The following is a 15,286-nucleotide window of genomic DNA, read 5'->3' as shown; positions in this document are numbered from 1 at the left end:
AGGCAAATGGGGCTAGTTTTGTTTGGGAAACCTGGCTGGCATGGATGAGTTGGACCAACCAGTCTGTTTTCGTTCTGTATGACTTGATGACCCAAGTATGAAAATGCAGTTGATGTTATAATGTAGGCATGTACAGGTGCCAGATTGCTTGCAAAAGGGAGACCATGAGCAACAATGCGATAAATGACCATTAATCTGTTTTCAAGATGATTACTGATACGTGCATACTGGATAGGGGAATGGGGAGACAGGAGTGTTTGCTTCTCAGAGGTAGGGGGTTTGAGGAACCTGAAAAGGACAGTTGGATGTAGAGGAGTCAAGAGGGTTCAGGGACAGAGGGGTAAGGGGAGGGTAAAATTGTGAAAGCTGTAGAGGGAGTGAGAGGCTGCAGAAGTGATGAGGAGGAGAGGGAGGCTGCAGGGGAAGTGAGGGAAGGGAGAAGCCACAAAAGAGGTGTGGGTTAGAGAGTAAGAGATTGCAATCAGGGTGTCGGGAAGGTTGGGGGGAGAAGGAGGCTGCAAAGGAGCTGAGGAGGAGGAAGAGGTTGCAAAAAGGGATAGGCGATGAAGTAGAATACAAGGGAATGGGAGGAGAAGGAGACTGCAAAGTTATAAAGCTGCCAACAAAGAAACCTGAAATCACTGAGTTTATAAATTTCTAGCAAATGAATGTGGAAGCTTTATATTTAAGGTTGCATAAAATCAGGAAGACTGAGGAAAAAATCTAATGGATGCTATTGTAATAAACAGTGTGTGTCAATTGGTGAATTTTAACCTGAGATTGAGATCTGAGACATTGTAAAAAGAGTGATGATTGCATGGTTAACATATTCCAGCCTTGTTTACATGCAATAGAAATGCAAAAGTGATGACCTCACCAGTCAGTGCAGAAAATATTCTTTGTGTAAAGGATTCATCTGTGCAGAGGTGCTTGCCATTTCCCTTTGCAGAACTTTTATTGATAAATTATACCTGCTGTCATGTGTCAATGAACAGTAGCAGCAGGGTCTCCTGATGCATTACATGCAATCCCCTTTTGATTACTTACAATGTGGAAACAGGCCCTTCGGCCCAACATGTTCACACCTACCCGCCGAAGCGCAACCCATCCAGACCCATTCCCCTTCACCTAACATTACGGGCAATTTAGCACGGCCAATTCACCTAACCTGCACATTTTTGGACTGTGGGAGGAAACCGGAGCACACAGAGGAAACCCAAGCAGACACGAGGAGAAATGTGCATACTCCACAGTCAGTCACCTGAGGCCCCTTCACAGCTTCTTTCACACATGTGGCTTCCACTAACTAAAAAGACAAGTAGAATCATGGGAACACTCTCCAATTTCTACATTATCTTGACTTTGAACGATATTGCTGCTCCTTCACTGTCAAATCCTAGAATTCCCTTCCTAACACTACTGTGGGTTCACCTACACCCAAAAGACTGCATTGGTTATGAAGGCAGTTTATCACTAACTTCATTGGCAATTTAAAAAAAATCATTTACAGGATGCAGGCATCACTGGCTAGGTCAGCATTTATTGTCCATTGTTAATTGCCCAGGGGGAAGTTAGGAGTCAGCCATATTGCCGTGGGTTTGGAGTTACTTGTAGACCAGACCAGGTAAAGATGGTAGTTTCCTTCCCTAAATGACATTAGTAAACCAGATGGGCTTTTCTGGCAATTAACAATGCATTCATTGTCATCATTAGACTCTTAATTCCAGGTTGAATTCAAATTCCACCATCTGCTATGGCAGAATTTGAATCCAGTCCTCTAGATTTACAGTCCAGTGATAATACCACGAGGCATCACCACCACCACAGTGATTAGTGATGAACAATAAATGCGGAGCTGGCCAGTGCTGCTCACCTCCTACAGACAAGCAAGAAAACACTGATGGAGCATCTCAGTGAAAAAAATGTAGCTGTTGTAAGCATGGTTGAAGAGATCTGGAATTGGAGGTGAAATGTTGAAGCTGCTCTGCAATAACTGTTAGAATTTGTGGTTACAGTGCTTTTGGAGAGGAACTGGGACTCTGAAGTAGCTCTTTAATGTTCCCTGCACCCTTCATGATATGACAGTCCACTTCTCCCATAGATCACAGGAAAAGATAAATAATTCAGGGCAATGTAATCAGTTTGGGTGATGACACAGACTGCAAGTTTGAGATTTTGAATTAGCACACAACTGGAGAATAGCAGAAGTTATAAATCAGTCTGAAGAAAAAGAACACCAAGGTTGTTATCAAAAATAAGGGAAAATGTTGTTCCTTTTCTGATGTCACAGGTTGCAGGATTTATTTTGCATTCAGTCTATCTTTCTTTAAAACAAGTCTAAATCTTTTTATGTAAAACTATTGAAGATTTTATGTCATAATGAAGATTCACTTCTGTTACATTCATTATTTTTAGAGTGATCAGAAAAGCATCTGAAGGAAGCAAAATAAAGATTTATTGCTTCTTCTGCAAGCATGTGTTACCGTCTGCTTTGCATTGTGGTTGGTTAATAATACTGGCTTGAATTAAATTTGAAACATTGAAGCAGACAAACCTATTTAGTTGCAAAAATCAGATGTGCGTTACAGCCTGTCAAATTCTGTTTGCTATAAACTGTTTGAAAGTCTCTCATTCTGGAAATGAAAGTGTCACATGTGTAATCGGAATTATAAATTTCCAACCAATTTTGAGAGTCAATGATTCGAGGTAAATCTGATTGTTTAATTAAGTCAACGGCCTTCAGAGTTAGATTAAGAGGAAAGAAAAGAGGGATGTACTGCTATCCATCACTCTTAAAAACTCTCTGAAGACAGTTTAATGTCTTGACCAATACTTTCTTCTATGACCACTGTGCCTCCCGACCTGCATGGGTTTCTGGTTAAAAAACATCTTGATATTAAAATTCTCATTCTTGTTTTTAGGTCTTTCCATTCTTTGCCTCCCTTTATCGCTGATCATTTCCAGCCCACAATCCCCCAAGACCTCATCAAGGCTTTGGACCAAACATGGATAAAAGATTCCAAAGGTGAAGTGAGAGTGATTGCCTTTGGTGTCAAGACTGCATTTGACAGAATATGGTATCAAGGAGTCCCAGGTAAACTGGAGTCAATGGGAATTGGGGGGATCTGTTGGCTGGCTGGACTCATAACTGGCACAGATGATGATGTTTGTGATTTTTGGAGGTTACTCATCTCAGCTCCCGGACATCTCTGTAAGAGTTCCTCAGTCCTTGGCCAAATCATCTTCATCAGCTTCATTGATGGCCTTACCTCCATCATTAAGTCAGAAGTGAGGATATTTGTCGATAAGTGCACAAGGTTCAGCACTGTTTCTGACTCTGTTGAGACTGAAATTTGGCAAGTAACATTCAAGCCATACAACTACCAAGTAATGACCATCTCCAGCAAGAGAGAAACTAACCATCACCTCTTGACATTCAGTGGTGTTACCATCACTGAAACCTCCATTATCAACATCGTGGGGTGACCATTGAACTAAAACTGCATGGGATTAGTTATATGCATACAATGGATACAACAACAGATCAGAGGCTAGGAATGTTACACTGAGTAATTCACCTCCAGACTCCCCCTAGCCTGTCCACCATCTGCAAGTCTCACGTCAGGAGTGATGGAATACTCCCCATTTGCCTGGAGTGCAGTTCCAACATCAATCCAAAAGCTTGACACTATCTGGAACGAAGAAGCTAACTTGACTGGCACAACATCCATTCCCTCCACCACTGACACTTAGTAGCTGCAGTATGGACCGTGCACAAACACGGAGAAATCCACCAAAGCTTCTCAGGCAGTGTCTTCCGAACCCATAACCACTGTCATATAAAGGAACAAGGGCAGGAGATACTGGGGAACACCACCCAAGTTTCCCTCCAAATCACTTACAATTAATTTTCAACCACCATGCAATAAGTGCTGTAATGCTTAATATAAAAGTATATATTGGGCATTGTCTGTTTCACAAATTGGAATTGCTGGGGTAAAACGATAAGATGTTGTTACAAGCGCTAAGGAATGGAAAGCTTATCTATTACCTGAAAGGAGTGTTTAATATTATCTTCGAGGAATATCCTGTACAGAATGTGCTTGCTCAAGAAATATTGCAGAACATAGGGTAAATGAGTAGACTGTAATTACAATTATAATTGTAGATATGAGCTTTGGGTGATTGGACATATCTGTATTTATTGTTCTTATGTAATTTGCATCTTTGTAATAGTTTTATTGCTATTACTGAGCAGACACTAAAATGGCTGAGATTATTCTATTCATGAATCCCTATAATTGTGATTGCATGGCTTTACAAGAGCATGGACCAATGGGCAGAATAGTGGCCATCTGAGACCTGAGTCTGCAGTAACTGCACTAATTGTGTTGCTATTTGAAGACAAGGGTTACATTGTCGAAGGTGAATGATAGGACAAAGGATCCAGAGATGCCTGATGGAAAGAAGGTAGAAATTAAGTCAAAGAACAAAAGTGTGTTCAAAACATGTGTCAGGTTGTAAACATAACTGAGACCCAAGGTGAATACAGGAGATTCAGAAGGAGGTGACAATGTTAGTACAAGAAGCAAAGTAGTATTATGAAAAGAAAATGTCAGCTCACAAAGGATATCCCAAAGTTTTCTATAAACAAATCAGTAGGAAATGGATGGTAAAAGGAGTCGTGCTGATAGGGACCAAAGCAGGGATTTACACTGAGAGGGTAAGAGAGATGTTAAATAAATACTTTGCTGGCTATCTTTATTCGAATATAGATGCTGCTGAGGCCAAAGTGACAGAGGAGGAGACTCAATTAAGAGAAAGGGTTAAAATTGATAAGGAGTATGTATGGAACAAACTATCAATACTTTTGTTTTAACCCAGTGGGACATGGTGTCGCTGACTGGCCTGCATTTATTGCCATCCTTAGTGGCCCTTAGATGAGTTGAAGTTGATGTGTTAATGGGACTAGATGAAATGCATCCATGGACATTGAAGGAAGTGAGAGTGAAAATTGCAGAGACACTGGTATTTACTTTTCAATCTTCCCTGGATTTGGGAATGCTGTTGGAGGCTTATCAAATCGAATGGATCAGTTGGAGAGACAAATAGAAGCAATGAGGAATTTGCAACAGCAACAGTATGTGATGGATGGCAGTTATAGGAAGGGGGGAAAGTCACAGAAACAGTAACATAGATGGGTTTACTCCAGGAAAGGTAAGAGAGGTAGGCAGCTAGAGCAGGAGTCTCTTGTGGATATATCCATTTCAAACAGGTATGCTGTTTCGGAAAATGTAGGGGGTGATGGATTCTCAGGGGAACGTAGCATGAACAGCCAAGTTTCTGGTATTGAGACTGGCTCTAATGGGATGAGGGGTACGTCGGGTTCCAAGAGATCAATTGTGTTAGGGGATTCTGTAGTCAGAGGTACAGACAGACATTTCTGTGGCCAGCAGCAAAAAAGCAGAATGGTGTGTTGCTTCCCTGGTGCCAGGATCAAGGATGTCTCAGAGAGGGTGCAGAATGTTCTCACGGGGGAGAGGGGCCAGCAAGAGGTCATTGTACACATTGGAACTAACGACATAGTAAGGGAAAAGTTTGAGATTCTGAAGGGAGGTTGCAGAGAGCTAGGCAGAAATTTAAAAAGGAGGTCCTCGAGAGTTGTAATATCTGGATTACTCCTGGTGCTACGAGGGCAGGAATAGGAGGATAGAGCAGATGAAGGCATGGCTGATGAACTGGTGTATGGGAGAAGGATTCACATTTTTGGATCATTGGAATCTCTTTTGGGGTAGAAGTGACCTGTACAAGGAGGACAGATTGCACCTAAATTGGAAGGGGACTAATATACTGGCAGGGAAATTTGCTAGAGCTGCTGGGGTGGGGGGAGGAGGGGAGATAGTGAGGAAAGAGGTCAATCTGAGACTGGTACAGTTGAGAACAGAAGTGAGTCAAACAGTCAGGGCAGGCAGGGACAAAGTGGGACTAATAAATTAAACTGCATTTATTTCAATGCAAGGGGCCTAACAGGGAAGGCAGATGAACTCAGGCCATGGTTAGGAACATGGGACTGGGATATCATAGCAATTACAGAAACGTGGCTCAGGGATGGGCAGGACTGGCAGTTGAATGTTCAAGGATACAAATGCTACAGGAAGGATAGAAAGGGAGGCAAAAGAGGAGGGGGAGTAGCATTTTTGATAAGGGATAGCATTACAGCTGTGCTGAGGGAAGATAATCCTGGAAATACATCCTGGGAAGTTATTTGGGTGGAACGGAGAAATAAGAAAGGGATGATCACCTTATTGGGATTGAATTATAGACGTCCTAATAGTCAGACGGAAATTGAGAAACAAACTTGTAAGGAGATCTCAGCTATCGAAAAGAATATTAGGGTAGTTATGGTAGGGGATTTTAACTTTCCAAACATAGACTGGGGCTGTCATAGTGTTAAGGGTTTAGATGGGAAGGAATTTTCTGATTCAGTGTGTGGATGAACTAGAAAAGGTGCAAAACTTGATGTACTGATAGATAACTTACAGGATGGAAACAGGCCCTTCGGCCCAACAAATCCACACCGACCCTCTGAAGAGCAACTCACCCAAACCCATTCCCCTACATTTACCCCTTGACCTAACACTATGGGCAATTCACCTAACCTGCACATTTTCAGACTGTGGGAGGAAACCAGAGCACCCGGAGAAAACCCACGCAGACACGGGGAGAATGAACAAACTCCACACAGACAGGTGCCTGAGCCGGGAATTGAACCCGAGTCTCTGGCGCCGTGAGGCAGCAGTGCTAACCACCGTGCCACCCATTGTTTTTCTGTGGGGCGAAAATGATTTTTACTCTTGGGAAATAAGGCAAAGCAGGCGATTGAGGTGTCAGTGGAGGACCACTTTGGGGCCAGCGATCATAATTCTATTAGATTCAAAATAATGATGGAAAAGGATAGACCAGATCTAAAAGTTGAAGTTCTAAATTGGAGAAAGGCCAATTCTGATGTTATTAGGCAAGAACTTTCGAAAGCTGGGGGCAGATGTTCGCAGGTAAAGGGACGGCTGGAAAATGGGAAGCCTTCAGAAATGAGATAACGAGAATCCAGAGAAAGTATATTCCTGTCAGGGTGAAAGGAAAGGCTGCTAGGTATAGGGAATGCTGGACGACTAAAGAAATTGAGGGTTTGGTTAAGAAAAAGAAGGAAGCGTATGTCAGGTAAAGACAGGATAGATTGAGTGAATCCTTAGAAGAGTATAAAGGAAGTAAGAGTATACTTAAGAGGGAAATCAGGAGGGCAAAAAGGGGGCATGAGATAGCTTTGGCAAACAGAATAAAGGAGAATCCAAAGAGTGTTTACAAATACATTAAGGACAAAAGGGTAACTAGGGAAAGAATGCGGCCCCTCAAAGATCAGCAAGGTGGCCTTTGTGTGGAGCCGCAGAAAATGGGGGAGATACTAAATGAATATTTTGCATCAGTATTTACTATGGAAAGGAAAATGGCAGATATAGACTGTCAGGAAATAGATGGTGACACCTTACGGAATGTCCAGATTACAGAGGAGGAAGTGCTGGATGTCTTGAAACGCATAAAGGTGGATAAATCCCCAGGACCTGATCAGGTGTAGCCTAGAACTCTGTGGGAAGCTAGGGAAGTGATTGCTGAGATATTTGTATCATCGATAGTCACAGGTGAGGTGCCGGAAGACTGGAGGTTGGCTAACGTGGTGCCACTCTTTGAGAAGGGTGGTAAGGACAAGCCAGGGAACTATAGACCAGTGAGCCTGACCTCAGTGGTGGGCAATTTGTTGGAGAGAATCCTGAGGGACAGGATGTACATGTATTTGGAAAGGCAAGAACTGATTAGGGATAGTCAACATGACTTTGTGCGTGGGAAATCGTGTTTCACAAACTTGATTGAGTTTTTTGAGGAAGTAACAAAGAGGATTGATGAGGACAGAGTGGTAGATGTGATCTATATGGGCTTCAGTAAGGCGTTCGACAAGGTTCCCCATGGTAGACCGATTAGCAAGGTTAGATCTCACGGAATGCAGGGAGAACTCGCCATTTGGATACAGGACTGATTCAAAGGTAGAAGACAGAGGGTGGTGGTCGAGAGTTGTTTTTCAGACTGGAAGCCTGTGACAAGTGGAGTGCCACAAGGATTGGTGCTGGGCCCTCTACCTTTTGTCATTTACATAAATGATTTGGATGCGAGCATAAGAAGTACAGTTAGTAAGTTTGCAGATGACACCAAAATTGGAGGTGTAGTGGACAGCGAAGAGGGTTACCCCAGATTACAACAGGATCTGGATCAGATGGGCCAATGGGCTGAGAAGTGGCAGAAGGAGTTTAATTCAGATAAATGCGAGGTGCTGCATTTTGGGAAAGGAAATCTTAGCAGGACTTATACACTTATTGGTAAGGTCCTAGGGAGTGTTGCTGAACTAAGAGACCTTGGAGTGCAGGTTCATAGCTCCTTGAAAGTGGAGTCACAGGTAGATAGGATAGTGAAGAAGGCGTTTGGTGTGCTTTCCTTTATTGGTCAGAGTATTGAGTACAGGAGTTGGGAGGTCATGTGTGGCTGTACAGGGGCATTGGTTTGGCCACTGTTGGAATATTATGTGCAATTCTGGTCTTCTTCCTATCGGAAAGATGTTGTGAAACTTGTAAGGGTTCAGAAAAGATTTACAAGGATGTTGCTAGGGTTGGAGGATCTGAGCTATAGGGAGAGGCTGAACAGACTGGGGCTGTTTTCCCTGGAGCATCAGAGGTTGAGGGATGACGTTAGAGAGATTTACAAAATTATGAGGGGCATGAATAGGGTAAATAACCAAAGTCTTTTCCCTGGGATCAGGGAGTCCAGAACTAGAGGGCATAGGCTTAGGGTGAGAGGGGAAAGATATAAAAGAGACCTATGACAACTTTTTCACACAGAGGGTGGTACGTGTATGGAATGAGCTGCCAGAGGAGGTGGTGGAGGCTGGTGCAATTAAGGCAACAATTAAGAGGCATTTGGATGGGTATATGAACAGGAAGGGTTTGGAGGTATATGGGACGGGTGCTGGTAGGTGGGACTAGATTGGGTTGGGATATCTGGTCGGCAGGGATGGGTTGGACTGAAGCATCTGTTTCCATGCTATACATCTCTCTGACTCTGTGACTATGATTGGACACTTACAAATATTGCACCCTCGTTCAAAAACCTATTGTAAAGCATTACAAACGAGTCATCTTAAATCCAGTGGTGGGGGAACCTCCAGAGACACATATCCAGCATAATGTCATTAATAGTAAGATGGAAAAATGAGAATTGATTCAGAAGAATCAACGTCAATTTGTTAAAGAAAATTCTTGGCTGAATAACTTTGAGATTTCTGAAGAGTTACAGATACAGCTGGTGAGGAGAACATTGATGATATGGTGAACTTGGACTCACAAAAAGTGCTTCATACCGAATCATGCAACACACACTTGTGAGGAAAGCTATATCCAATGGACTCAAAGAAACAGTAGCAATGAAGATAAAAACATGGCTGATGGATTTTGCTTAATAGATTTTTCGGGGCGGGGTGGGAGGGGTTTGGAAAGGAGTTTCCCATGTGTTGGTATGAGGATCCTTGATTTTCGGTATATAATTATTTGATCTTGGTATGCAGAAATAATCTCAAAATTTTCAGATGACACAACATTTGGAAGAATTGTAAACTGAGGAAGACAATATAGAACTTCAAACGAACATGAACACATTAGTGTAGTGTGCAGATAGTTGGCAGTTGTAGCCCAGCACAGACAAGTGTGGTGTGACGTACTTTGGTACTAAGAACATAGAGAGAGACAGTATAACTTAAAGGCTACTATTTTAAAGGTTCTGCAGGAGCAGAGATACCTCAGTGCATCTCTTTGTAAGTCTATAATGGCAGCAGGATGGATACAGAGAGCTGTTAATAATTTGCAGAATATTCTGAGCTTCATAAATAAGCGTGGAGTACAAATGCAGAAGATTATGATGAACTGATACAAAACACTGGTTTGACATCAACTGGAATAGTGTCTGTAGTTCTGGGCACCACACTCTTAAAAGGGAATCCTCACTACGTTGACAAAATGTTATCATCATCCGAGGATATCCTCTTGTCGTGTTTCTACAAATTTGTGTCACAGAGTGAAAGCAGCAAAAGAGTCTCCCCCGTGCCTGTTAAATTGTTCAGAGGAAACACATTGCTCTGTGGCTTGTTAAATAACATCTGGAAAACTTACGGCCTTTTTCTTCCTTGTACACGTGGGTTTCTTGCAGCATGTGTAGTAATTGAGGGCTGCATATTCCATCAATGCCGCAAAGACAAATAAAAAGCACACCGTGACGAATAAATCCATAGCAGTGACATAGGAAACCTTTGGTAGTGATTTTCTTGCTATGCTGCTGAGCGTTGTCATGGTTAGCACTGTTGTAATCCCTGTTTTGTAAAGAAAGAAATGCCAATGTAAATTAACACGTGAAGAACACTCCAAATCCATTATATAAATACCCTGTTATAATTTTATTAACTTATTATTCACACAATTAGCTGCAGTCGTCTAATGTGAAGCCCTGAAGAAGCTGGCAAAGACAACATTGGAGCAGAGTTAAATGCAATGATAAATTGGCCTTGGTGAATGCGTATAGATATAATCCCATCATATTGACTTCAATTGAGTTGTAACTGGGGACTCCAGCACTTCACTCATGCTCAAGGCTACTTTCCTAGTGTCGCAAATAAGAAGTCAAAGTGGGTCACTAAAAAAAATCATAACCATACAAATGTTTAGAAGTGGAAAATGGTCCATTTCTGCTGCCATCCAGCTGTTCTGATGCCTTATCTGCTCATTGGGAAATTACATACACAGTGTGAAAGATCATGGGCAGCCTGCATGCAATTTCCCAGTATAACCCCAGTTAAAGTGCTAATGGGCAAGCGCACGGGAAGGTGACAGTGACAATTTAACCTTAAAGTCGGCAATTGTGTTGGGATTCCAACTGTGAAACCCAAAGCATGTATAAACTAGTTAGCAGATCTTGTACGTCATGGGCGTAAAATGGCTTGCATTTTTTAATGTTCATTCATGGGTTATAGGCCATTTATTGTCTGTTTATTGTCTGGGAAAAAGTGAGGACTGCAGATGCTGGAGATCAGAGTCAAGAGTGTGGTGCCAGAAAAGCATAGCAGGAAATTTGCTGATGAAGGACTTATGATTGAAACTTCGATTCTTCTGCTCTTCAGATGCTGCCTGACCTATTGTGCTTTTCCAGCACCACACTCCCAACTCTGTTTATTATCTGATCCTAGCTGCCCTTGCAGAAAGTGGTGGTGAGCTGTCTTCTTAAACCACTGCAGTCCACTTGTTGTAGGTACATCCATCAGGGAGATGGTATGAGGAGTTTGACCCAGTGACAGTGAACGAACAGAAATATATTTCCAAATTAGGAAGCTGAGTGGCTTGGTGGGGAACTTGCAGGTGTTCGCATAGGTCAATTGCTCTAGTTCTTTGTGACTGTCATGGTCGTAGGTTTGGAAGATGCTGTCTAAGTAGCCTTGACAAATTTTGCAAATACATTGAATGTTGTTAAACAAGCACAATACCACATTACCAGCAAACTTCCACGAGAAGTTAGGCAAATAACAATATTTTTTTCCTATTTATTCATTTGTGGGATGTGATGGCCAGCATTTATTGCTTGCCCCAAGTTGCCCTTGAGAAGATGTGGTGAGCTGCCTTTTTGAACTGCTGCAGTTCATGTGCTGTGGGTTGACCCACAATGACACAAGGGAGGGAAGTCCAATGATCTATTTTCAAGATTTTTAATATTGGAACATAGTTTCCTTCCAAAACTGCCATAGAGTCTTGATAAATACCGAAATGGGCAAACAGGACAACATGAATGAGAAGGCAGGTATACCTCACTATTTCATTCATGTATCAGTTCAGAACGTCAACTTTTTCCCAGTGCAGTATTCTAATTCACTATGTTCTATCACATAATTTTATTAACCAAACCCAACCAATAAAGCTGTACAGATGTTCTACCAACAAATTAATTTGCAGTGGTCAAAATATAGCTCGTACTGGTGCACATCAGTCATGCCTTTTTTGGTCATTTGCTCTGGGCATTACGGCAAGTTTGAGCATCACTACTAATTACTGTGAGCATTACAGTCCATTTCTGTGGACATTAGAGTCTATTACTGGTGGGCATTACAGTCCATTACTGTGGACATTACAGTCTGTTAATGTGATCATTACAGTCCATTATTGTGGACATTAGAGTCTATTACTGTGAGCATCACAGTCCATTACTGCAGACATTAGAGTCCATTACTGTTGGCATTATAGGGAAGCAACACCATAATGGCTGGACTGTTAATTCAGAGACCCAAGTAATGTTCTGGGGACCCAGGTTTGAATTCTGTCATGGCAGACAGTGAAATTGGAATTCAATACAAAAAATATCTGGAATTAAAAGTTTAGCAATTAACGCAAATCTACAGTTGATTGTTGGAAAAATCCATCTGGTTCATTAATGTCCTTTAGGGAAGGAAACCACCATCCTTACCTGGTCTGGCCTACATGTGACTGCAGGCCCACAGCAATGTGGTTGACTCTTAACTGTACCGTGGGACGGTTATAAATGCTGGCCAAGCTGGTGACACCCTCATCTCATGAATGAATTTGAAACAAAGAATTTTTTTAAAAAATTTACCATCAATTAGGATGGGTATTACAGTCTATTGCTGTGGGCATTATACAACCATGTCACTTTCCCTCAGCACAAATGTGAATGGTTGTCCAAACAGCAGGATGTGTTTCTGAATACACCAGCTCAGAAATGTGATCGAAACATCAATTGGATTTAATAGTTAGGATTGTTCGCAAGGAATGAAATAAAGACTATTTACTGTTGATTCACAGAGCACAAATTGTAGCTGTGAGCAACCACGGGTGAAGCTGAACTGGTTTGTACTGGAATTTAATCAGAGGAGTATGATTAGAACAGATAACAACCACAGATTTTGTGTTACAGCAATTCTTATTGCTTTCCATTACAGTTAATATTTGTATCAGACAAGAGCCTGTGTCCATTTATTTACTCCTCACATGGATAACAACAGCTCAGAGCATATTACATCAAGCTGGTTTCTGAGCAAGACTGGAACCAAACAGGAAAATACAGCTGGTGATGTTAAACAAAACCAAAGTTGAGGAAAAGTGTTTCAGAAATCATTTGTGAGCTAGGGAACCCAAGAGGCAGGATTTTGGGACTGTTCACTGGGGGGGTTGGGGGGTGGTAGTATTTATCATTTGTGGAATGGCAAGAGGAGACACATGGGAAGTTGGTGCCACAAGATTGGAGATATATGGGAGGAGGTAAAATGGGAGGGTCAAACACAGGTTATGATTTAGTGCTCTCGGCACAATGTGTGGTGACAGACATGTTCAGGGGTGACTAAACGTCCAGGCCTGCATCAGCGAGAAAGCAGCCAGCTCAAGCTCCAATCAACCACGTCAGAGCAGACTGACCCGTCTCTCATTGTATCATGAGCCTCAACACTGCATCTGCCTCACCGGAAGCTTCCGGCAAATCCCAGGCTAGCAGACTCCTGGGAGTTGGAGATCACCACTTGGGAAGTGGCTGCACAGTCATCAATGGTGGCGATGGTGAGAGTGCAGGTTTAGAGACAGTCGGAGAAAGGATTCACAAGGTCCTAAGCATGGTCACAGAGCTGGCTTTCATTGGCGTCACCTCTACCCGATTCTGTCTGTGCCCCCACCCTCCAACACATTCAGACAAATGGAGGATCACAGCACCTTCCCCACCTACATGATTTGATCACCGGGCAGGTAATGCTTTATCTTGCCCTCCCGGAAGGCGGGTAATCAGGCCTGTGATGGGGTTAAGGTCTTTAATTGACCACTTGGCGGTGGGTTGGGAAGATCACCCAGGGGACTTTTGCCCAGAACCTGATTGATGAGGTAACAAGAACAGGTAGATCCATACAATCCTTTGTCCTTCTCACCACTTGCCCTACCTTTCCTTCGATGGGGGAACTTTGGACTATCGGAGGCTGAGGGGTGACCTTATAGAGATTTACAAAATTATGAGGGGCATGGATAGGGTAAATAGGCAAAGTCTTTTCCCTGGGCTCGGGAATCCTGAACTAGAGGGCATAGGTTTAGAGTGAGAGGGGAAAGATATAAAAGAGACCTAAGGGGCAACCTTTTCACGCAGAGGGTGGTACGCGTATGGGATGAGCTGCCAGAGGAAGTGGTGGAGGCTGGTACACTTGCAACATTTAAAAGGCATTTGGGTTGGTATATGAATGGGAAGGGTTTGGAGTGATATAGGCCGGGTGCTGGCAGGTGGGACTAGATTGGGTTGGGATATCTGGTCGGCATGGACGGGCTGGACCGAAGGGTCTGTTTCCATGCTGTACATCTCTATGATTCTATGACTCTAAGCACAGACAGAAGAGAAAAGGCCCTTCGGCCTGTCAGCCCTGTATCACCGAAGATAACTGCCGAACTACTGCCGACACTAGTCCCACTTCCCTGCACTAGTACCATATCCTCGAATGTTACGACAAGGATGTTATGAAGGATTTCAGCATGGAAGTGTGCAGGATGTGGGCCCTTGAGAAGGTAGTGTTGAGCGTCTTGAACTGCGACCCATTTCGTGTAGGGGCAACCCAGTGCTGGAAGGGAGGCATTTCCAGAATTTTAATCTAGTGACACTGAGGGAACAGAGATGTCTTCAGAAGTCAGGATGGCGTGCAGCTACAAAGGGAACCTGGAGACGATGATGTTCCCACGGATCTGCTGCTCTTGTCCTTTCAGCTGGTAGAGCTGGTGGGTGTGTAAGGTGCAGTTGCAGGAGTCTTTGTGACTTGCTGCAGTGCATCATGTTGATGGGAGATACACCGTTGTGCATAGGGGGTGGAGCTAGTGAATATTGCTGGAGTGAGAGAGAATACCTTTCAAACAGTTGCTTTGGCCTGGATGGTGTTAAGCTTCTTGAGTATTGTTGGAGCTGCATCCATTCAGACATGTGAGGAGCATTTTATCACATTTCTGACTTGTGCCTTCTGGTTAGAGCACAGGCGTTGAGGAGTCAACGGGTGAGTTACTTACCAGAGAATTCTCAGCCTCTGACCTGCTCTTGTTACATAGCTAGTGCAGTTCAGTTTCTTTTCTTAAAGGAAATGTAGGACTAGGTGTAGCCCATTCGGCCCACTAAGCCTGCTGTACCA

The 15,286-nt window shown here is 43.0% G+C and overlaps 1 protein-coding gene across 2 annotated transcripts in view; it reads right to left on the bottom strand.

Moving 5' to 3' along the window:
* The window catches only part of LOC132816854 (gamma-aminobutyric acid receptor subunit gamma-3), a 605,764-nt gene that overhangs the window by 17,302 nt on the left and 573,176 nt on the right, over positions 1–15,286 (bottom strand). For both annotated transcript variants that reach the window (XM_060826837.1, XM_060826836.1), the window contains exon 8: positions 10,263–10,459. In XM_060826837.1, coding sequence (XP_060682820.1) covers positions 10,263–10,459 — 197 coding nt within the window. The remainder of the gene's footprint in view (positions 1–10,262; positions 10,460–15,286) is intronic.

This window comes from Hemiscyllium ocellatum, chromosome 6 (genome assembly GCF_020745735.1).
Source record: "Hemiscyllium ocellatum isolate sHemOce1 chromosome 6, sHemOce1.pat.X.cur, whole genome shotgun sequence".
Classification (NCBI taxonomy): domain Eukaryota; kingdom Metazoa; phylum Chordata; class Chondrichthyes; order Orectolobiformes; family Hemiscylliidae; genus Hemiscyllium; species Hemiscyllium ocellatum.
The sequence above is the reverse complement of the archived record's forward strand: the minus strand, read 5'-3'. Positions and strand labels throughout refer to the sequence as shown.